We start from the raw sequence: 25,137 nt of genomic DNA on the forward strand, positions 1-25,137 counted from the left end.
GTGTCTACATTAATAGTGTTTAATAAAGTAAATCTGCAACAGCAGGCAACCTCCTCGGGGAAAATGAACGAACGTTTGGAGAATTCCTTTATCCCTAAAAGGCAGACATGAGGCAATTTCTCCATAAAACCTGAACTCACTAAAAAGCGGCCTTGCCAAGCACAGAAAGGCCATTTTGAGCATGCAAGAGCCAAATGACTTAATGCGCGTAAAATCAATCCATGAACTCACTGGTTGGGATTAGCTTTAAAGAACCAATCTCATTCTTTAGACCCGTCGTCAACGTTCACACACAAGCTCTCTGATTGACCGTCAGACAAACAAAGCGATTGTGTATTTATTTGAATCCAGACTCCAAAGCGCGTCAGCGGATGTGCTAAGTAACTCCTGACAGCCCATTTGTTTTGGGCCTCCCACTAAAGAGATAACCAGAGGCAAATACCATCAGTGAAGGGGTTCACGGAGATAAATGAAGGTATTTGTTTAATACAGACTTACTTTATGCAGCTTCCAAGTTGTAGATTAAAATGGAGAGGGGTTTTTGGGCAGTGGAGCTGGATAAGACATGGATTCAGAGTAGGAAAATCATCCAAATGCTAAAAATGGAAGATGATTTGGGCACGTCGCCCACATTAGGGGATTTGTTTAAAGCGCTTTTGAGTGATTCATTGTCAGCGGAGAAAAACACAGAAGTACTTTGACTAATTTTCCTGTGTATGGGTGAATTTGTGGCTGTATGTTTATCGAATGCCTGTCTCCTTGGTATTTATGGAAACAATTTCAAGATAGCTTCGGCATCGGTCTCACAAATGCCTTTGGAAAACTTTGATGGGTTTACTGGGTGTGTAGTGTAGAACAGCAATTTACATCAGAAGAAGAGCAGGAACTCAGTTGTCAGGTGCAAATCTTACACAGACTTTATTGTTCTTTTAATAGTTGATTTTTACACCACATACTGTACACACAGGCCACCGCACTCCTTCTCAATAATGTACATCCTTCTAATTTACAAACATTTACAGTAGTCATAACATACTTTAACCTTCTTTAACAGTTAATTTCTTCCAAACATACTTTCATTTTCCTTCTCAAAACGATACCTTGGTTTTTAAACCAGTGTATCAAACCTTTCTACTTCATGAAGACACTACGGAAATAAAAATAACCGCAAACCAATGCCAATGAATGGTTGCTAATAGTAGCGCCAGTCATCAAGTCCATCTAGTTGTATCCAACTCTATTCCAAAGTTCCTTCTAAATCTCACATCAACATTTCTCAAGCCCTCATTCAACATTCAACTTTTCTTCTACCCAACAGTCCATTTCTACATCAACTTTCTGCTTTGACAAGCATGTACATGCACTGGGCCCTCATGATAATAAAAGGCAGGACTCAACAAGTAAAGCTCCATGCAAGATGCTACATTGAAATATTCATCCATCATTTTCAGGGGTGGAAAACATACGGCTCAGGTTTGATTTTTTTGCATGAACAAAATAGCAAATTTTCCATTCGGACAGTTTAAAATCATATTGCTACAAAACAATTTTGTCCTGATAAATAATTAAACCATCTGATTTAAATATAAAATGGAGCTGATAAAACACCTGTTTCATGGGAATGTACTTGTAAGACTTGCCTTCCAGCAGAGCTATGAATCAGTCTTTTAGTAATTATTCATTGCTTTGGATATTTCATCTTTTTTTCTCAGTGGGTATTCTTCCCCTCTAAAAGCTAAACACAGTGCTTATAATAAAAACAAAAAAAAAGACTACAGTAAATATATTATTGAGAAGTAAAAAAAAAAAAAAAAAGTGAAACTTTAATCACAAAAAAAAAAAAATCAATATTAATAAAATATTACCAAACTAACAGTAAACAAGACTAGATGTGTGATCTTGCTCTTTCACACAAATCAGCATGGTGATTAAAAGTGTGCGGGATGTGTCTTCAATCCCTTGAGATCCACACAGTCGCCTCACAAATACTGTCTTTCTGGTACTGGTGCGGCCCACGTGGACCTGGGAGGGTTTTCGGGGGAGGGATTGGTAATAATAGCTGCCATTGTGGACAGTAACACAGAAACACTGCTGTAGAAACACACAGTCCATACACGCACATAAATACAAGTACTCCGCACGGTGCCACTCCATGTGCACCCTGGGATAGCTCAGTCTTTACACCATGGTCTCCTTCCTCTTACCCAATGAACAGATTGAACGCTTGTCCTTTTTGGATTTGTGGGGCTGGAAGTGGATGGAAATTGAAGATGATGAAGAGGACGAGGAGAGGGTGGAGGTTGCAGAGGGTGTGGGACTCGGGGGCTCCTCTGAGCTGGGGGAGGAAGGGGCGGAGGCAGCGGCCCGTGGACAGTTCTCATCTGTCTCTTCCAAATGGATGATGGTGGAGACAGAAGATGAGTGCCGTTTGGTGCAAACGTCATTACTTGCAGGGGTGGACAAGGATTCGTCCTCATGGAGTGGCGAATCTTTCTGGGTTGACATGGCAGTGCGGAGGCAGTTGAGCCATTGCTGCTTGTGGAAGATGTCATTGACCTGCAGTGTGTGGGACTGGCCCTGAGATGGGTCCTGGAAGCGTACCCGGAAGATGTTCTTGGCTAAAGAGAAAAAAGATATTCCAATGACCAAACGGAAACAAAAAATGACTAAAGGAAAATATGTGATCAGCATGGTGTTTAGAGGCATCAGCCTTACCTTTATCACCATTACTAAAAGCCCCTCGGAATGAGCCACCCATGCGGACATCTCCGTCCTGCAGGTCTTCCAATATGAGATCCTGCACTGGGATTGGCTGGCGGTACACCTGGAAACAATGCTGATCATTCCGCGTCACAGGCCGGGTCAAGACCAGAACCTCCGTGAAGAGGAACACATGCAACTTCTAAAAAGAGGGCAAAGGAAAAAGAGAGATCAGGTTATTGACTGAGTTATTGTTGGACTGATTTGCAAGTATTAAAATGTTCTCTCCTGGTGCTCTCAAAGATTCCCCTGTCATTGTGTCATGTGTTTAAGAGACAAAAAGAGAGCTAATTCCTTCCCTCTAATGGCCTTATTCGGAATATGGTGGCTTTTGTGTTTATATTTCCAAAGATTAAAAGAAAGAAGTAATTTACCCCCCATTTTCGGTTATGGGTGTGTTTGTATTGAAGACAAAAACTCACCGTGCCACTTTTGTTGCGAAGTTCCCCATGGCAAAGCAGGCTCTTGCACTGCTCTATGTGAGGGTCTTTCTGTCTGTCATCCAAATATTCCAGCTTATCGATATAGTATTGACACTCGGACTCTCCTTTCTTCATGTTTATGTCAGCCAACACGGCCTGAATGATGCTTATCTGGAGACAAGGAACAAAGGCTGCATTAACACCAAATGTCACTTAAATGACTCCAGCTGAAAGCCTACGGTTGCTAGATTTGTGTTCGTACTTACCGCCTGCTCAAGGCTTGCTGTGTCTGGGTGATCTGGTGGTGTGTGTCTTAAAATCTCTTTCAGAAGAAGGGGGTATTTGACCAGTCGTGAGCGAGGGATGTCTAAGAAGCTCCACAAGTCTAGTTTCCTGCTGAAAGGTGACTCAAGGCAGCGCTGTAAGAAGTCCTGAACTCTTGGGTCCTGTTTCTTCTGGTCAAGCAAGGCTTTGGCGGCCAGCTGCTTACTGCAATATGCCCTGTACGCATTTAACCTTGGCAGCTGTGGAGGAAAGCGAGAGTTAGTCTTAATCTAACCATGCTCAACAGCTAATGTGTCTTTCATAATAATGAAAATGATATTTACCCAGTCCACAACAATCTTGCCGATCTGTCCCACTGTGCCATCTGGGCCTGTAGCCTTCGCCAACTGAGCGAGAAGATCTGATTGGGTAAAGAATAAGTTAGCACTATTTGTCATCATATATACTAAAATAAATAAGATGTTGTGTACAATATTCACCTTCATGAAGAGGAATATAAGCATCCAAGTCTCCAAAGATGGCTGTCAACTCCTCCTCGGTCATGATGGAAAGTTTTAGCATTGGGTCATGGTAAGCCTGGACACACAAAATGAGAAAATGAGTAAATAATAGCAGAGTCTAATTTTACAGAGAGACATTTTTGGCTATAAATGGAGGAGGGAAGCGAGCCAACGTATCTGACTCAAAGCACAGCAAAAAAGCTTTTTTAGTCTGCTTGTTTTGAATGTTCTAGCAAAAAAAAATTGAAATGGACCTACCTTTCGGGCTAATTTCAGGTCTTCAATCAGGTCCTGTTCACCTCGAGACAGCTCAAAAATAGCCTGGAAAGACAAAAGGATCACATTCATAACAAATCATTTATTTGGGATATTTTAGTCAAGCCCCTACAAATCTGTCTGATTCCTCTGTTTGGTGGGAAATATTTGAGGGGCTCACAGTTTGCTGTAATGTCTGATTGCTAGTTCTAGCTGTGAATGAGAGGTGAAGGCTTTGTGTGTCAGACTGGCCAGTCTGTGTTAGCACTGTATGTCTGACTCTGAGCCGGACTGTGTGCCAAGAACACACGGCAAAAAAAAAACAGCCAAACTGAGAGGTAGAGTGAGGCGGACTAAAAACTGAATGAGAGGAAGATCAGAGCACTTTCCAAGCCCCAGGCCTTTAGGTTTAAAAAGTCACACAGCCCTGATTCAGTAGCATCTGGCAGGGGGACTGAAAGTGGATTTAATAGTCTGGGTTTCTCAGTGCTGTCTGGATTCCATATCTCCGACTGTACTCACCTCTTGTCTCTTAATCTCTTTGGAGGAAAAGGTTCCTTTCTGATGAACGTCCAGGGTCTCAGACCAGAGTGTGCTGTTGCGTCGCTTGGGTGGCGTAGGAGCCGCGGCCTTGCTGCAGGGTTTCTGCTGGGGCACGCCCGGAGACCGCCCGTCACCCCGAAACGAGGCCTGGAGGGTCTGCCCGAAGCGTCGGACGGCCCCACTCTTTACGGGCGAGATGAGGTTCGCCAGCGAGGTCACTCGGCCGAGAGGCCGCACACGCTTAGTACAAGGTTCCTATGAAACACAAGGATGGAAATAAACGTTAAAATTTAATCACCCCTTACTGATCACAACAGATTCCTTAGTGCTTAATTAACTGCACAACTGCCAACACGAGAAGGCTAAAATCAAGAATAGAGCACAAGTTGCTGCTTCATGTAAACAGAGGCTATCGTAAGAGTCACTGTATACACACTCCACTGTTTGCGGGTGTGAAGGGGTGAAACGGAGGTCAGGATGATTGGTGTTTCCTGGGCGACAGACAGCTAGGCGGAAACTCCAGCCTCCGGAGTGAGCAGCTGTTATGCCAGTCATGTGAGATTGACCCCCTCAGCAAAAAATAAATAAATAAATATACATTATAAATACAATCACGAACAAAGACCTCTTTCTGACTGCGACCCTATAGACCAAGGTTTTAAGAGGTATGACTGGAATGTAGGAGACTCCAGTCAGCTGTCCCACTCTGATGACCCACACACTCGACATCATAGTCTAACTATAGCAAACAGGCCCCCTGATCAGGGTGGTTGTTCACTTAACAGAAATAAATTTGCTCTCTCAAGGAGAAGTTTAAGAGCTGTTGGTTGTGTGTATTTATGTGGGTCATATGGACCACCACGGGGAATTACAGATTTGACCCAGGTCTTTAAACAAGGTGCACTCAACTCCCCTCTACCCTGCTGCTCTCCCTCCTTTCTTCTATTTAGAACTGTTTATGGCATCGTGTTGAGGCAGGCCCTGTAGCCCTTGCGTGAGAGCGACCGACACACCTGAACCCCCTGGAAGAGGGGGAGGTGAGCAATCTCAAACACTATATCCATAATGACTGGGCCTTCAGTCAACTTAAAAAAAACCTGGGGGGGTGGGGGTCAAAGCAAGTGAGATCTGAGACATTGATCTTACACTCTAGAAATCTGACTGAAAAATTCTCCTAGCATTCCTGGAACAATGTGCGCTTTGTCATCAAAATAGAGTTTGCGTCTTTCAAACAGTTGGAACAAAAAGCACTATGTGCTTGCACTTTTTAAATATGCACATTTCAATAGATTTTCCAATACTGGATTGTTTCCCAGCTGCTGAAAGTATATACATATAAAAAGGATGTGTTGTTCTCATCTTGGCAAAGCAAAACCAAGGAACCATTCCACTGACCAGCGGAGACAGCTGCCGAGCAGATCTACAAACTCATTTTAGCAGGAACTGCAACTGTTGCCCAAGCCCAACTGGACTTGACCACCCAGATCCGCCTGCCCACCCTTCCTTTGCTGTAACATATCCAAGTAAACATGAAGACCACATCTGAACCTTCTCTACCGGTGGCCAAAAACACAAGATGTTGGGGAGATTGACCTAGAGGAAGCAGTCTGGCTAAAAATTGAATTCAAATGAGCACAGCAGTGCCTGTGTGAGCCATCACTGGCTCAAAGCAAATAATCAGTGTTGTTGCTGCCCATTGCACTCTTCCCGCTGTTTAGGGAAACCCTTCAATAATAAACACTCCTGCTCTCTCTCTCTCTCTCTCTCTCCCTTTTTAGAAATTGTAGATTATCTAGTGGAAAGTGCAACGTGTAGGCAGATAGACAGACTGATAGTGTGGCTATGTCTGGTTGTGTTGAGTCTTGGGGACCCCCTGGCAGAGTTGAATTGGGAGAACATAGCAGGGGGAAGCCTCCCCCACAATAACCAATGTTTTAGACTTCTGCTGTTTAGAAATGTGTGAGTGTGTTTGCTTCAATTTAAATTGGGGACAAAATTGTCACTAGAAGTTGGCTAAATCTGATAATACTTTCCATTAGGAATGCCCCCAAAAATAAAGGAAAACATAATGTTTTGTAATATAATGAGTAATATATTGTCTTTTTTATTCTTAACATGCAAAATATTTTTATTTTATTGGTACATTAAATATTTTGTTATTATTAGCTGTCACTAAAAAAGATAAGTCTATGGTATTTTTTTACTGTTCTTTCCTCAAAATCCATATGATGGCAAGCCATGCAAATGATTACCTGGGAGTCAAACAAAATTTGTAATAAAAAAAATGAATGAGGAGAACCAAATTGTATTTAAAGAACTGTCCCTCAGCCTTGAGCCACAACTTCCTAAAAATCTCCTGATTCATTCATAATTTGCTACTTCTGCTTTAGCCTTCCCGACAACTAAAACATTTCTGTGGCCACTTCCGAATCTAAAATGAAACCGCAAATAGGAACAGAAGCCTGCTGAAGAGAAGTGCGATAAAGGCCTCTTTCTGCGTCTTAAATGCATTTCTAAATAAGAACATTGCTCTAACACACATGAGCTAGGGGCTGTGATTGCTTTAAGACAGTTGGAATGTTCTTCATCTCTGCATGCTCTCACAAATAATTTTTTTTGCCACCACAATCACAAACCGACAAAGACCATTTCAAAAAAAGTTAAAATGTAAACCAGTAACTGGATGACTATAGGTGAGAAGCCTTTAGCCTTGTTTATTTGCAGATCACTCACTCAAGTCTCACCCTTGAAAAACACACCTGTGCCTTACTTCTCGTACACACAGGCAAGTGTGTGTACGAGATAACAACAGGGCAAGGTTCTGACTTCACTGATAAAGACAGTGAAGGGCACTCAAATGTTTTTATCAGGCAAGACAAGGAGCAAAGCAAACAAAAGGACAGAATTTGTGATTAAGCGCCTTTGGGTCTTACCTCTAGTTCTTTGTAAGTCTGGTTCTGGTAGTCTATCTTCTGTAAAGTCCGTTTGATAGGTACCACACAAGGTTCATCGTAAGCCACCATTTCTTTCAATAAAATCCACTGGTTGGTTTCTGTTATTTCCAAGGGTTGGCAATAATCCACAAGTGATTCTTAAATAAATATGTGATTTAACATAAGGGGTCTAAAACTGCCCCCCGCCAACTCGTGATTGTCCGCCTGAGCGGAGCTTTCTAACTTCTAAACACACTCTCGGTGTGTGTGCTCTAACAATCTCTAACTTTGTTCTAGGGATGTGAGGGGTAGGGAGTGCTCATATACAGAGTTTTGAAAGGGGCGGAGTCAGTGTGTAAACTCACCAATGACAGAGGAGGGGATATGTAAAAGAATCTGAAGAAACAAAGTCTGAGAAAACCTGGCTATCTCTGCAACTTCAAATCAACAAAGCAAGATTTTGTCTACTAGATGTTACCAAATCAGAAATGTATTAACAAAACATTTCACGGTCTATAAAACTAGAGAGCTTCTAAACCTTATGTAAAATCTTGTTTATTAAATAATCATTTTCATTTTCATAAACTAATTTTCTCTCTTAAAAACCCTAATTTAAAAATATTGGACCTTAAAACAAACTAACCAAGCAAACCTCCCATATTCCCCAGTTTACATCAAAAGTTTTAAGATAAAATGAACAGTCCAGCTTTATGGTGAGTGAAAGCAAGTCTGTTTCTATTTGCAATGTGGATTGGTTTATGTATGTCTTTGAGTTACATGAAGGGTGTAAAGTACAGGCATACTTGCTTGGTTTTGATAGATCTGTCTGATGAAAAACTGAGTCATTATCACCCACTCATTAGCATTGGGGGGGAGGGTGATCAATTACAATATCAATCAGGGCTGAAGGAGCCACAGTGAACTGGTGGCTGTCTGTGTATTGGAGGTGTGATAAATCAAAAAGTTCACTGGTCTAAACCAGAAACTGACTCAGACCACGCCATAAGCAAATCCTGCTTAACAAAAGCTGCTTTCTCTATTTTTCCCAGCGTACACAAAACAGCACAGCCGTTGACCTCCACATTTGGGTGACCAAAAAGCCACTAAGGGTATGTTCACTACAGACCCAAATCTTTTACTGCTACCTTCCCACACTGTCAGCAGAGGTGTTAACTTCAGCTGCGCAAATGGACTAGCATGATGCATCAGCTTGTTTTAGGAGAGATTTGTGTTAAAAAGTGCGAAAGGCTTGGGGTGCGGGCTAAGCAAATGGAGATGAACGATGTGCAGACTCAAAGCTCTCCCTCCTGTGTCAATACAAGAGTGTGAAACAGGACATGCATTAGTGTGTTTAGATCAGGACATCTTCCACTGCTCAGTGGACGGGTCAAAAAGAAGCAGGGTTATTTGATAATAAAGTATATATATATATATATACTTATATATATAAATATATATATATATATGTTATCCAAATTATTATACTACCTATTTTCACAACTGTATATGTATCCGTGTGTGTGTGTACTTTTTTTCTGCCAAACTTGTATAAAATTGCGGGTGTATACATTTTACAGTTGTATGTATGTATGTAGATGTGTGTGTGTGTGTATATATATGCAATATTTACATTTACAAACTAAATAATTTAATAATTTAATAATAATTTAATTTAAACCCTAAATAATTAACATATTACTTATTTTCAGATACACGGTGTAATAAACTGTACTATTCTGGACTACGTTTTAAACTTTATTGCCAACACATTATTTCCTCCTTATGATAAATAATTTGTGTTGCTCATTTCTAAGTCTCTTTGGATACAAGTGCTAATAATTAAATATAAATCTCCCAAAAAATCAATAACAGGGTTCCCTTCTTTACTTATCCCATGTGGACACACTTTCATACTGTTCTTGGCGTGTTTTGACAAGAGGTGTGGAAGCCATATTGCAAGAGAGCGCGGCTCAGCCTGCACCCCCTGCAGGCTAACACCTCGACACACATGACAGCTGGAGATCTGGGTGTGAAGCACAAACACAGCACTCATACTTCAGTGCTAAACACCATCATAAAAAATTGACGCACTCCATGCGGGCCATGTGTGAGCTTGCCTACTGGGGAAATGTGTGCTAACTTGCTACAATCTGATAAACCTCTGCTGAATAGGCAGTGAGTGGAAGTGTGAAGTGGATTGTGGTGCTGCCCCCTGGTGGATAATTAAATTCCACCAGGATGCATTATCTAGTTGTAAAGACTTTGATTATCAAAATAAAGAACACCATACGATAAAGCTCAGTAGATCATCTCTTCTGTCCAAGTTCTTTGAAAGTGTTCCGTTTCTCATCAGTGTGTAGGAAACTGTGTTTCACATGGTACCAAGTATTCCTGTCCCTTAACACAGAAGTGGCTACAAGACAAGCCTGTACTGGGAATAGGCTGTAGTAGCATGTGACGTCTGAGTACGTAAGTGTACACCAACACAGGAACAGCAACTGTTTTACTCTGGAATCACTCTATCAATTGCTTCATGACCCATCCCTCATTTATCCATCTTCCATTTCTGTGGAACCATTCTGGATCTTATCGGTCATTTTCCTCCATGATGCTTACAAAATGTAAACACGATAACCATCATGTAAATGTAAATATGCCACACCAACATGACATTCCAAACCTGTATACATTTCTTCTGTGGAGAAAAATAAGACATTTTGAAGAAAGTAGTTGATTTAAAAGCTATTTTATGGCTTCTGAAGAGTTGGAATATAGCACAAAAATTAAATGCTCACACCGCTTTTCCACCGGGGCTGGTGCCAGAGCTGAAGCCCAAATGGGATCCAGGCTGTACTTTTCTACTTAAAAAATCCTGGTTCTGAATCAACCCCAAGACCTTGCTGGTCTTAAACAAGGAAACATATGATTTCAGTAGGCAGAGCTTCCACTACAGACCGCAGTTTGAAAGGCGCTATTTTTAAAAGCTGTCAGAGTTCAGGTAAATTAAGGACAACAATTCAATATGTAAGTTCAGCAGTGGGCGGCAGAAGAGACAAACGTCAGATGTTGGTGATGATATTATAACATTCACACACAGTGTTCAAATTGGGATCTGTAATATATTCTAATATTTTTAAAAGTATCTTCTGCTCAGCAACTTATTAATTTAGGTTAAATTGAGCTTTGTTGGTAAAATGTCTGCTAGAATGTAAAAAAAATATATTCAGTGTTAAGTAAATATTTTAAAATTGTTGTTTTGTAATTGATTTTTTTTATTAGAAAGCAGGACAAATCAGTAAAAAAAAAACACATTTTGGAAATGTAATTAATGCAAAGGTCAAAAAAAAGGCAAAACAAATCGACAGCCATGTTCAGTATTCTGCCTAGTGTTTCTTTTTGTTTGGCTTTAGCCAAGAATTTTCATTTCGGTGCATCCCTACTCCCTTCCAGTGGAAACACGAGCCGGTTCTAAACAAGTGCCACCTTTTGCCAAAGAACGGCTCCAGCCCCAGTGGAAAAGTGGCAGAGCTCACAAAATCGCTAGCCCCATGTCTTGGGGCTATTGTGTCTTTCAGTCAGGCTACCAAAATGCATCACAGTCCTGCCGAACGGGCTCTAATAAATACAAGGTTCTCACGGGTCCTTAAGGTCTTAAATTTAATTGCATCAAATTTAAGGCCATAAAGTCGGAAATACCTTAAAAGGAATAAGGTCTTAATAATTCAAGAGGTCCTGCATTTGGGAATGGATGATTAGGGATTATGTGACGATTAAGCATCAAAAGGCTATGATTTCATTGAGTACATAAGAACACTACACATTTCAAAGCCAAAATGCAGTGTGGGGTTTTTTATATGAAAGTATCTCTGAAGGGAACAGGTTCTCTTCAGAAAGGTTTTGATGGCATTTTCATTTAAACTTTTTTATAATGCCTGATAATGAAGCATTAGTGATTGCAGTGCATCTTTTGTGTACAGACGTTACCGGTAGGCTTGCTGCGCTAGATGGTGCTGACTGTGATACCGTTGTTAAGCCGCAACACCGGTTATGTCACTTGCCCACCACGGCACTGACCCCACCGTCGTTTAGATTTTTTTTATAGTGATAAAAAACATTAATTTATCCAGTGAGGAGAGTGAGTCGAGCTGACTGACACGAAGAGTGAGATGAGACAGAAAAGATGATGGTGGAGGATTTAGTTTCGATTCTGAAAAGCCTGTTTTCTGTTTTTGTTCAGACCAATGCGAAAATGGACCATGTTTTTATGCAGAAAACATACAGTTTTACATTTTTAAAATATAAAAGATTTATAAAATATATATTTTTTTAATTAATATAATAATTTATATTTATATAAGGAAGAAATGTGATGTTTATAATTTTTGTTTTGTGAAAACCTTTATCTGAACTGAATATGTCCTTCAATGGTTTAATATGTTACCAGACATTCCCTACCCCACTCATATGGCATTAATTTAATTTATGGAGAACTCAAAAGGGGTCATAAATGTCAGTTCCTGACAGTCATTTGCAACATCCTCTTATAAATACAGAGAATGAAACTGAAACACAAAATCAGTCACAATGTGACTTGCAGTAAAACAGTTTTTTTTTTGTCGTCAGTTTTTTCAGTACAGTGCGTTCGCTAAACGTGTGGAACCATAATTTGCTTAAGTAATTTCTTATTTTGGTGCAACAACAAAACTCTCAAACATCTACAAAAAAATACAAAAAATAAACAATAAAAATCACATACATCCTGATCACAAGTATATTTAACTACAATTGAGTCAATGCACCCTCAACAGAGGTGGTTGCCACCAAACAGAGCAGGTAACTAATAACACACCCCTCGGTCCAGACACAAAACAGAGTCAGGACACATCCCAAACACGTACAGCCTCTTTCCTTCTCATTCTCACAGACTTAAACAATATATCGCAATCTGATCAGACTTCAAGCTACACAAGTTAAATTAGTCATGGAGTAAGACCCTTAATTGTGACCATTTAAAGACAACATTATGACACTTCTTAGTTTGTGCAAATGCTATTACAAAATATTCTATTTGCCAATGCTGGAAATTTTGTTACGAGTTGTTGTTTTTGTGTAATAGCTAGTGGGGGGCAGTATGACCAAAAATTAATATCACTGTATTTTACTATTTTACTGTCATGATGAGTGAATATTGTAAAGAATTCCACTCTAAATAGTGACGAAACACAACCCATTAATACATGTTAACCAGGAGTCACTCTCATTTATAAATTGCAACATGTTCTGATACATGCATGTACAGTCGTGTCCAAAAGTTTTGAGAATTACATAAATATTAGTTTTCAAAAAGTTTGCTGCTAAACTGCTTTTAGATCTTTGTTTCAGTTGTTTTTGTGATGTACTGAAATATAATTACAAGCACTTCATACGTTTCGAAGGCTTTTATCGACAATTACATGACATTTATGCAAAGAGTCAGTATTTGCAGTCTTGGCCCTTCTTTTTCAGGACCTCTGCAATTCGACTGGGCATGCTCTCAATCAACTTCTGGGCCAAATCCTGACTGATAGCAACTCATTATTTTATAATCACTTCTTGGAGTTTGTCAGAATTAGTATTTTTTGTTTGTCCACCCGCCTCTTGAGGATTGACCACAAGTTCTCAATGGGATTAAGATCTGGGGAGTTTCCAGGCCATGGACCCAAAATTTCAACATTCTGGTCCCCGAGCCACTTAGTTATCACTTTTGCCTTATGGCACGGTGCTCCATCGTACTGGAAAATGCATTGTTCTTCACCAAACTGTTGTTGGATTGTTGGAAGAAGTTGCTGTTGGAGGGTGTTTTGGTACCATTCTTTATTCATGGCTGTGTTTTTGGGCAGAATTGTGAGTGAGCCCACTCCCTTGGATGAGAAGCAACCCCACACATGAATGGTGTCAGGATGCTTTACTGTTGGCATGACACAGGACTGATGGTAGCGCTCACCTTTTCTTCTCCGGACAAGCCTTTTTCCAGATGCCCCAAACAATCGGAAAGGGGTTTCATCAGAGAATATGACTTTGCCCCAGTCCTCAGCAGTCCATTCACTATGCTTTCTGCAGAAGATCAATCTGTCCCAGATGTTTTTTTTGGAGAGAAGTGGCTTCTTTGCTGCCCTTCTTGACACCAGGCCATCTTCCAAAAGTCTTGGCCTCACTGTGCGTGCAGATGCGCTCACACCTGCCTGCTGCCATTCCTGAGCAAGCTCTGCACTGGTGGCACTCCGATCCCGCAGCTGAATCCTCTTTAGGAGACTATCCTGGCGCTTGCTGGACTTTCTTGGACACCCTGAAGCCTTCTTTACAAGAATTGAACCTCTTTCCTTGAAGTTCTTGATGATCCTATAAATTGTTGATTTAGGTGCAATCTTAGTAGCCACAATATCCTTGCCTGTGAAGCCATTTTTATGCAACGCAAAGATGGCTGCACGCGTTTCTTTGCAGGTCACCATGGTTAACAATGGAAGAACAATGATTTCAAGCATCACCTTCCTTTTAACATGTCAAGTCTGCCATTCTAACCCAATCAGCCTGACATAATGATCTTCAGCCTTGTGCTCGTCAACATTCTCACCTGAGTTAACAAGACGATTACTGAAATGATCTCAGCAGGTCCTTTAATGACAGCAATGAAATGCAGTGGAAAGTTCTTTTGGGGATTAAGTTAATTTTCATGGCAAAGAAGGACTATGCAATTCATCTGATCACTTTTCATAACATTCTGGAGTATATGCAAATTGCTATTATAAAAACTTAAGCAGCAACTTTTCCAATTTCCAATATTTATGTAATTCTCAAAACTTTTGGCCACGACTGTACAGTAGATGTTGAGCGGCTATGTGTTGGTTTTGGCTATATTACTCTTTTGTCTCATGCAGTGCACTGCCTGGGTCTGAGTAACAGATTATTTAAATAACACCGGTATTGCGGTATTTAAAAAAATTATATCATAAGAAAAATAAACACCGGTATTCGTGATCAACCGGTATACTGCCCAGCACTAGTAATAACCTCAGCTTTTTTTCCATTCCTTAAAGCATAAAGGCTCTGGTGAATCAGAGCTCTCTCATCTTGAAAGCGCAACACTGATGAAACTCATTTCAGATATATTGTTCTCCTGTCTGTCAAAGTACAGAAGATCTGGGTGTGCTCAGTGAGACTTCTTACTAAACCGTAAAAAACACTGGGTTGCTATGGATGTGTACTTATAAGTCAACTGATCCCTTTCAGATGGAGAAAAGTATAAAAATAAAACAGAGAAGTCAAGATCAGTGCAGAGTCAAATTACAGAACTTGTTAGTTTACACAGCAGCGCATTAGGGCTGCTCTGAACACGATCGGCCGATCGTTATGCGCATCTCGTAGGTAAGGCCGGTTCTCTAATCAGCGGTAAATTCCCTCAGGTGCGTGATTTCACATAGAGCAGCTGTTACTACACAGAGCCGTTGTTAACTGAGAAGATGCGCAAATCCACGTTCATTTTCAGCGTTTATTTGCGCATCTTCTCAGTTAACAACGGCTCTGTGTAGTAACAGCTGCTCTACGTGAAATCACGCACCTGAGGGAATTTACCGCTGATTAGAGAACCGGCTTTACTGACGAGATGCGCATAACGATCGGCAAAGCCCTACAGCGCATATTAATTAAGTCCTTACTGATTTTGCTGTCAAATATGGCAGAGGGAAGCTTTTTTTAATTTAGGTCTTTCATGGTGTTGTTATTATGGGACTTTTGATGTTGTTTTGAGACATGCTGAGGACAGACTGACTTCAGGGAGTAATTTAAAAAAAAGTAAGACCTCTTGATTTGTGTATTTTGAAAAATCTGTTGCGCCAAATCTGCCCTTGCAAAACCCATGTTGTTTTGCTAGTTTTCTTACCTTGAAGTCAAAGCTGCATAGACTGACTGCATCTGCATCATCCTTCTCTCTGCGCTTTCGTTTCTGCAAAAAGAAAACAGCCTATAAGAATCTGTTGCACAATACACATTTAAAATAAAAGGGGAGACTTACAAAGAATACAAAAACTTTTTGGCTCTGAGAGGGGAACCAAGGAAGACATTCTTTTGTCAACTTCTACAGTTTTCCTTTAGTTTCCTGAAGAATATGCAAAGTGCTACCTCAAAAGCTGGCAATATTATGGGTTACAATAGCTCCTAAAGCAGGAATTATACTTTTGCCTGGCTCCGCTTCGCAAGCCTCCGCTGACTGCGCATGCACCTTCCCAAACAGACAAGGCTTTTATACTTGAGTTCGCCGTTGTACTGTTCTTTGAAACGACAAGGGCCGATGAAGTGTAATTGTCCTCTAAAATCACCGGGAATAACCGGTGAGAAGAATCATTTGCCTGTACTTGTCTTGTGATGAATGAGTTGATGAATTAATAATTCCTTTTTATACAATAAAAATAAAACCTGATGGGAGTTTGAACTTCACATTATACTGCTCGTTTTATACAAACGCCAGCACAGACATGCATGTTCGGCCAAAAATTACCCTGAACTCTTGCACCTTTGGATGGGGAGCTGCGTGGAACATTACAAAAAATGCCATGCACACCGCCATGCGAAATGAGTTTGCATGCACTCAAAGTGAACTTCCAGCAACACCACGATGACGTCACATTTTTTTATTTACTCACAATGTAGAGGGCGGTGCTTTGTTATTGCCCTAATGACTTTTCCCAAAACCACTTAATCAAAATCACTCAATACAGGCCATTTAAGACAGTTTAGTTGGTAGCAGAGTTATAGCTTAATGAACCTTGAAGAGCCCTTTGTTCTCCTATAAGGTGAAAGCAATTTGTAAAGTCATGTGATCAAAACCAAACACCCTACAGCCAGTTCACCTCGAGTTTCATTGAAGTAATGAGTAGATAAGGCTAATTTAACATTATACCCATTCATGGCAAACAAGTTGGCAAACACACTAAAACAATAAATGACAAGCTATCATTTAGCAAATCCCCATTCACAGACAATGGGGGATAATTAATCTAAACCCTCATTGGAGGGTTTTAGTTGACAGTAATGATTGCTGGCCAATCAGAAGCTGAGCTACTGAGTGAATCACAGGTTACTCATGGTGTTTGGTTTTAAATGTTTTAATGGATAACGGAGATAGGTGGCTGCTTTAGTGTGTTATCTGAGAGTGCAGAAAGGTTAATGGTCTGTAAGATTACAAGTGGCACTGATATTGCTAGTGTATTTTGATAAATATGTATGTATGTATGTAAATAAAAAATTAGGTCAACATCAGAAAGCATTAAAAAGTAAACTAAAAAAGTAAAAATTAAGACTAAAGATTCAAAATAAGAAAGAAAGAAAACTGAGATCAACAAAGAAAAGGTCAAAGTGATAGACAGGCCATGTATTTTGTAATTTGAGAGCCTGATGTTAGCTAAAAAAAAAAGTTGTTTCAGAGAAGAAAAGGAAATCTTTAAAGTTAGTACCGTATTTTCCGGACTATAAGTCGCACTTTTTTTTCATAGTTTGGCTGGTCCTGCGACTTATAGTGAGGTGCGACTTTATATCAAAATGTATTTGACATGAACCGAGAGAAATGAACCAAGTGAAAACATTACCGTCTACAGCCGCGAGAGGGCGCTCTATACTGCTCAGTTCTCCTGTAGTCTACCACTGAGCAGCAAAGAGCGCCCTCTCGCGGCTGTAGACGGTAATGTTTTCTCTTGGTTCTTGGTTCTTAATAAATGCGACTTATAGTCCAGTGCGACATATATATTTTTTTCCTCATCATGAGTTATCTTTGAAATGATGCGACTTATACTCAGGTGCGACTTGTAGTCCGAAAAATGCGGTAGTTGAAATATAGAAATTTAAAAAATTGTTGTTTCCAAACAGATTTCCAAGGGGGCAGATGTGGCCTAACGGTTAGAGAGTCGGACTTGTAACCTGAAGGTCGCAGGTTCAAGTCTCAGTGCTGTCAGGAGTTGTAGGCGGGAGGGAGTGAATGAACAGCGCTCTCATCCACCTCAATACCCATGACTGAAGTGCCCTTGAGCATGGCACTGAACCCACGGGCACTGGAGCAAATAGCTGCCCACTGCTCCGGGTGTGTCCACAGTGTGTGTGTTCCTTACTCAATGCTGTGTTTGTGCGCACTTGGATGGGTTAAATGCAGAGCAACAGTTCCAAATATGGGTTACCATACTTGGCAAATGTCACGACTTTAACTTTCATCAATTGTTCAGGCAGTCTCATCAACTTCATTAAGCATGTCAACGTTACAAAAAAGACTTAATAGCATGGTTTTCATTTTCTATAATAAAGTCTCAAGCTGCTTCCTGTGTCTTCTGCAATCAATCTGACTCATATTGTAACAGTAATCCAGAAGCTACAGAAGAAAAAACCACAAATGTTTTGTGTGAATGCCAAAACAACAAATCGCTTTCATAAGAACAATGTTAGTTTCCTTATGATTAAGTGAAATGCATCAAAGGATTAGTTCCAGAATAAAAATTTCCTGATACTTTACCCACCCCTCATGTCATCCAACATGTTCATGTCTTCCTGTTATCAGTCAAAGAAATACAATTTTTGAGGAAAACATTTCCAGGATTTTTCTCCATATAATGTACTTAAATGGTGGCCAACGAGTTGAAGGTCCAAATTGCAGTTTCAAAGGGCTCTACACAATCCCAGACGAGGAACAGGGTCTTATTCAGTGAAACAATTAGTCATTAAAAAAAAAATTACTATACTTTTTAACCACATATGCAAGTCTTGCACTAGCTCCATGAAACTCATCCACAAACTTACACATTACATAAACACATTGAAAAGGTCATGTGCGGTTAAAATTAAAACATTAAAACTGCGTCAACCGTTGGCTACCATTTAAGTCCATTATATGGAAAAAAATCCTGGAATCCTAGAAAGACATGAACATCTTGGATGGCATGAGGGTGAGAAAATTATCAGAATTTTTATTCTGGAAGAGAACTGTTCCTTTAATACTTAATTTAATTACTTAAACCTGTTTCACACCACAAGCTTAAGCAGAGTAACAGCAGTGGCTCCAAAGTAGGGTTGTGCCGATAGATGATAGTATCGTTTATTGACGATAGTCAGAGATATCGACGTAAGCAGATGTGTCTGTCGATAGTCAAGACGATATTTGGCTCAATCTCCTATTAATGTATTAAATTATAATAACTATTATAAAAAAAAATATTAGACGGCCCATTATAATTCGGCTATCAAACTGCCCAGCTATTTCACTTCAGGACCGCATTTCACACATACACACGCACGCACGCACAAATGAGGATTAGAGCCTGTAGTGGTTGAAGTTGTAACGCTTTGATAACTAATTAAATCCATGAAATGAAAGCGATAGAAAACGAGTTGGTGTCCCACACATTTAATGGCAGGTACACAGCAACGTGCTCTTCTCATTCGTAAGAGATTATTCTGTGCATTTTTAGCACTTTTTGTGTGAAATCATATTTATTTTGTTCATGAAAAGTGTTGTCACTTTAATTGAGCATGAGTGGCTCAGCAAATATAGACTAGCCGCCAAAACAATGGCTTCAGCACTGCTCATGTGACGCTCCTGCTCCTGGTGTGAATGCACTCGTTGGTTAATTTGCACAGCGGAAAAAATACACGCCTCCCAAGCTTGCAGTGTAAAACCAGCCTTATAGACATAACAAAAACCTTTAAATTATCCAACAAAAATATACATGTTAGAAGACGATGAAACCAGATGTTTGAACATTTTTTTCAAATCGTCTTTGCATGTTGGCACACCAAGCCTGGAGTAGGCCTGCAGTAGTGTTGGGCGATATGGTCATTTTTCAAATCGTCATATCGTCGGCCCGTGAGATCGACGATACACGATATTATCGTGCATGTGTGGAGCAAGAGAGGGACTCTCTGTTCTTGTCATAGCATAACTATTTGGTGTTTTAAACCACGCAGGTGCCTGAGAGAGAGCCTATGGAATCACCAATAATCCAAAAAATGTACTTTAAAACATACTGATAAACTAACGTTAAATATAAAAATACTGTATTTAAAACAGCTAGTTCATATATAGTTGGACGCAGCGGTCATATCGCGCGTCCTGTGACAAATCTGCCGCATTTGTGCATGGAAGTTATCAGTCTAAATGTTCTGCAAATTCATTCAACGGTGAAAATCAATAGTAGATTCCAACATTTGAACACTAATATTGGACATAAACTCGTTAAATATAAAATATTTAAAACAGGTAAGTTCATATATTTGGAGTAAAGTTGAATTGAACTGATGCATCAGTCATAAAGCGTTCCAGACCGTGCGCCTCATGACGAGCTTGACTTACCGTCATAGAAACAAGAATGAGATGCATTCTAACATAACTGTGACATTAAACTCAGTTAGTGAGGACTCGTTTAATATAGTCCACATATATAGGCCATTCAGTTTGCTTGTTAAAGTGCAATGAGATGCCTTACATCTGCAGACGATGTACGTCTGCCCAAAACTATGTATTTTGCATGCATCACATTATAGTGCGGTGTGCATGAAAATATTAACAAGGCGGCAGAGCGAACTTATCATCCATAGTGGTTCTCTACGTCATCACCACATAGTGTGCATTGTAAGTTAAGTGATCAATCTTTAAGAGAAGGACTAAGTGAGATCCACCATGGATGATAAGTTCGCTCTGCCGCCTTGTTATTATTTTGTCTTTACTTTATTTGTTACGCCAAGAAAGAGTTAGTATCTCATGTATGAGAACAGCGCGTTGCCATGTATCAGCCATTAAATGTGTGGAACACCAACTCCTCATTTTCTATCTCTTTCATTTCATGGATTTAACGAGTTATCCGAGTCAAAGCGTTACAACTTCTTCTGCAACAGGCTCTAATCCTCTTTTGCGTGCGCGCGCTGTGTGTGTGTGTGTGTGTGTGTGTGTGAAATGCGGTGCTGAATTAAAATAGCAGGGCAGTTTGATAGCCGAATTATAATAAACTGCCTAATAAAAATAGTAGTTATTATTATTATTATCTAATACATTAATAGGAAAATGAGCCTAATATCGTCTTGATAATTGACAGAGAAATCTCCTTATGTCGATATCTCTGACTATCGTCGATACACGATACTATCGTCTATCGGCACAACCCTAGCCTGCAGGCTGCTTCCTGCGTAATCCATCTGTTGTTACATAACCTTGTTCACCCTGCAGCTATGCAGACAGCCTTAAAGGTGCTCAAAGTGATGTCACACATTTTTTAGGCCAAAACATTTTTTGTCACATCCAGCAAACATCTCCTCACTATCCGCTAGCTGCTTGTCCCCTGAACACACTTTTAAAAAACGGGGTCTCTCTAGACACCACAGGCTCCACAAACAACAAGAAAAACAAACTGGGCTCACCTGCACCACAAAAAATAACAAACTGTTCCAGCCAATAACCGACAAGAAAGATTTGGCTGTGGGGTTTGGGGGGTTAGTGCACGGATGAGGAGCACAGAAGAACTACTTCCACATTAAAGACAAAGATTTTATGCTTTCATGTGCCAGGAGTCTGAGAGGGAATAAGAGATATAAATACTCTCACCTCGGCAGGGTGTTGAAGGTGAGATAATGGTGCTCGAGCTGGAAGCGTAATGAGGCCCATGTGCCCGCTAGATAAGTTAATGTGCGTGTATTTAATGAAAAAAAATTTCATATCAAAGGAACATTCTGGCACAGGATAAAGCGGTCCATCGTCATCCAGCCTTTCCACCCCCAGTTTTCCTACTGATGAGAGATGGATTGCGTTTTGCTTGGCCTTCATAAACTTTGGAATGCTCTAATCGGGCTCTATTCTCTCAAACTAGTTTGCATTTATTGCTCAACTGATTCAGTGGGAATAAGGACTTTAGTTTTGTGGAAATTTGTATGGGGAGAGAGATGCATGGGAATTGGGAGGCAATTTGTGCATCAGCTGAACCAGAGGCATGCAATGCCATGAGAGGATTGAGATGTCATCAGTTGGCAACAATGTCCTGGTTAAGTGGAAAACTATTTCTGCCAAAATAACCTTAAAGGGCAAGGGAAAAGTACACGTGCGAACTTGTGCAAAGGAAAAGGATGGAAGGTTTTAAAAAAAATTACCTTATGGGTAGTATTAGTTTCTGAGGGATGAAAACCGGTGAACCGTAGCAAAGCACCATTGAGGCTACAGCATTCACGTCATTTAATATACAAAGGTCACCTTTTGTGCGTCCAATTGTTTATATAAAATTTTTGGTCCCGCTTACAGGCAGTAATATACTGACATGGACTGGTAACGTGAAAGTGAATAGAACAGTCAGGCCTAATTTCCTTGTGGCATTAATTGAGATTAGGTAGTTTACGTCCATGAAGACCTTTAAAGCTGGGGTTAAAAATTACTTCTTGTCATTAGCCTTCAAGGAGCTGAGCAATACATGTATTTAGGGATGCACCGGTTGACTGGCTATAAATCGGTTTTTGCTCTTTTTCCATCAGATTTTTCTGGAAGTGCGCCAGCGTGAAACACTTGAATGAAATGAAACACTTTGCATCTGTTTTATTCGCACATACATTATTTGATTTGAACATTTTGGAATAATGTATTTATATAGCACACTTTTAATTAGTCTCACTGGTAAAGACCTTTTTTTTTTATTTAAAACCAAATTTAAAAACTAAAATACTGAATGCTGATAAAGAAACATCTTATTGAATGTGTGTTGATTGTGTTGTTTGGACTCTAGACCTATGCAGTTATTGCCTTTTAATTTCACATGGTTACAGTTAATCTTTTAATGGCCAGTTCTATGTAGTTTCAATCCAATTCAAAAACAAAAGCTAAATGCTGATGTCTGTACCTTCTATGTTTGTATTGAATGTAGGCTACTTACAGTGCAGTTACTGCCGTTATTGTATGTATTGTATGTAACCATTTCAGATGGTTATGGTTATTGTTTTCAATAGCCAAAAGCCAGTTTGGCCTATTAAGTACCAAATAAGCATCTTGTTTATGCACACTTTCCTTCTTTCTTGTTAGTTGCTTAAAGATACTAAAAATCGGAAATCAACCAGTTTGCTTGTAAAAAAATCGGTATCGGAATCGGCTAAGAAAAATCATGATCGTGCATCCCTACATGTATTGTATGTAGTTGTATGTTGATTGTACAGCACTTTGGTCTGCAGGTGCAGTTGTAAAGTGCTTTATAAATATAAGGAATGAATGAAAAGGAATTAATTAAAAACAGTCATTTAGTTAAATATAATTGCCTAAAAAGATTCTGTTCTGCAATCTTCTGAGAAGGCAATACTAGAATGTACTGCAATGAGCCAAGTTATAAAAGACTTCATCAAAGACTGTGGCAAAATCAAGAAACATCCTAGCTAGTAGTTAGTTCAGTATCAACGTGTTTATAAAGTATTGGTAAATTGAATCCATTTAATAAAAAATTGTTTCAGTTAATTCTGGTTGCAACTAATAATTACTCTATTTCAGTTTATTATATCCTTGCTTAGTCCGATTAGAAAAAGAAAGCTCTTACATCTTGTCCCAATGTTGTCCTCCAAGTAGAATACAAACTGAAGAGTGTATCTACAGCCCCTTACACACTGAACATTGGACCCTGAAAATTGCAGAGTCACCTTCTGTGTGAATGCAAACACGTACCAGGATTGATCCCGGGTTGTGGACCTAGCAACATTGCTGGGTTCAGTCCCGGAATAAGCTCGGTGTGAAAAAAAATCCAGAACTAATGCCATAAAGGGTGTATCACTGTATGTTATCGCGCGACTCTTTTTACCAGGTGTTTTGAAGGCAGATCAACGTTCGCGTCAAAAAATATGTGCAAACTGTAATGAAGCAGAGATCAGTTAGCTCCTCACTTTTCGAGCTGACGCTGAGATCATTCACCAGCTTAAGTGATAGTTAATGTGCCAAGCTTTTTCGACGAGTACATTACACGTCACATCCTGATGTAAAGTGTCTTTACGGGACCTTTACGGGTTGTGTGTGAATGCAGGCACATATTCCGGGTAATCACTGGCAGTGTGAAAGGGGGAAAATCATATGGATGAGTCATATGGATGTCATAAGCTACTCACCAGAGTGAAGTCCCACTGAGGTCCAGGTGTCAGGAAGATAAAAGAACTTCCTCTTCTCAAAGACGGCCTACAGCAAGGAAAACACGACATAAGATTCTCAAAACAATTATATTTTTAAAGCCATTTGAATAAAACTAAACAAAACAAAAAACATGCAATCCCCTCTTCATACAGAAACCCAGACAAATACAAAGCATTCAACCAGACCCAGACCTCTGGTTGTGCAGTAATGATGTCGACTGTGTGCAGCCAAACTTTGTAGATCCATTAGTATGTCCATAAACCTAACAATGTCAGTGTGTCCACAAGAAGAGCCCGTAAATGTAAAGACACATCCTGTACGTACCACACACCAAGCCTGGTGTAGCTCTGTCTCCCGTAACACTGCATCATGGTCTGCAGAACCGATACAGAGAGAGCGTCACTTAGCCCCGATCTCTCTAACTCGCACCAAGACACTTAGTTTCTGCTGTCTTTTAGCCACGTGTCCTTTCCTTCAGTCTCTATCCATCATGTCCTGTTTTACTCATGAATGCACTGCCCCTCATTGTTGGTTGGGCCCTTATTTGGGGACTGGTGACAACAGTCTCAGCGAGGTCATGTTTGTAAAGATACCCAAGGTTCCTTTTTGAGAAGAGCCGCTTCTTTTTTCAGACACTGTAATGGGACAGCCGCCCCACCAAATCTCTTATAAAAAGCCATTAAAAAAAATTCTAAGATAATCTTCAGAACTAGGATTAAATCATCATTAACGGAGTTAATTAGTATTGCTATCGGGTTGTTCATTTTAGCAACACTGCAACAGACTGATGAATTACCCTCAAGTGTATGTCAGCAAATGTTATTCTCTGCCTCTCAAATCACTCTAAAATTATTTTTGTTTGCTGATGTAATCAAGACCACATGGGTCAGAATATTTTCAACAGCACATTACATACACTATCATATGGCTACTGGCCATATAAATACACTACTGATCAAAAGATTTTGTTTTTTGAAAAGTCTCTTACGCTCAGAAATAAAGTAAAAACAGTAATATTGACAAGTTCATCAAACAACCGCAGTAAGAATTTTCATCAAGCACGGTGAGTAATGGCTTCTCCTATCATTGTTTCTTGCACCTCTTGCCACATGTACAGTTTATCTATCTCTGTCGCTGATGAGGGATTCACATGTGATAAATGCAGGGAAATAGTTAGGCTGACAGAGAAGATTTCAGAATTAGAGACACGCATCCAAACTTTAATTGAGGATAGTAAAAATGTTAGGGCTCTAGATACGGCTTTGGATGCGTCTAGCTCAGGGATTCCTGTACAT

General features: G+C 39.9%; 1 protein-coding gene across 3 annotated transcripts in view; it reads right to left on the reverse strand.

The window, feature by feature from the left end:
• Positions 1 to 1,803: 1,803 nt before the first annotated feature.
• The window catches only part of LOC132098837 (neuroepithelial cell-transforming gene 1 protein-like), a 33,089-nt gene continuing 9,755 nt past the window's right edge, over positions 1,804 to 25,137 (reverse strand). Inside the window, exons 1-11 of one of the 3 annotated variants that reach the window (XM_059505055.1) lie at positions 24,167 to 24,289; positions 23,821 to 23,887; positions 15,614 to 15,676; positions 4,745 to 5,020; positions 4,226 to 4,288; positions 3,947 to 4,043; positions 3,791 to 3,867; positions 3,449 to 3,706; positions 3,183 to 3,353; positions 2,716 to 2,902; positions 1,804 to 2,618 (exon numbers count right to left, since the gene is read on the reverse strand). In XM_059505055.1, the coding sequence (XP_059361038.1) occupies positions 2,179 to 2,618; positions 2,716 to 2,902; positions 3,183 to 3,353; positions 3,449 to 3,706; positions 3,791 to 3,867; positions 3,947 to 4,043; positions 4,226 to 4,288; positions 4,745 to 5,020; positions 15,614 to 15,676; positions 23,821 to 23,887; positions 24,167 to 24,213 (1,746 nt within the window). In that variant the 5' untranslated portion in view covers positions 24,214 to 24,289 and the 3' untranslated portion in view covers positions 1,804 to 2,178. Of the gene's footprint in view, positions 2,619 to 2,715; positions 2,903 to 3,182; positions 3,354 to 3,448; positions 3,707 to 3,790; positions 3,868 to 3,946; positions 4,044 to 4,225; positions 4,289 to 4,744; positions 5,021 to 7,698; positions 8,000 to 15,613; positions 15,677 to 23,820; positions 23,888 to 24,166; positions 24,290 to 25,137 lie in introns of those variants that run through there. The other 2 variants (XM_059505054.1, XM_059505056.1) reach the window with 2 other exon arrangements.

The sequence above is a fragment of the Carassius carassius genome, chromosome 22, assembly GCF_963082965.1.
Source record: "Carassius carassius chromosome 22, fCarCar2.1, whole genome shotgun sequence".
Taxonomy (NCBI): domain Eukaryota; kingdom Metazoa; phylum Chordata; class Actinopteri; order Cypriniformes; family Cyprinidae; genus Carassius; species Carassius carassius.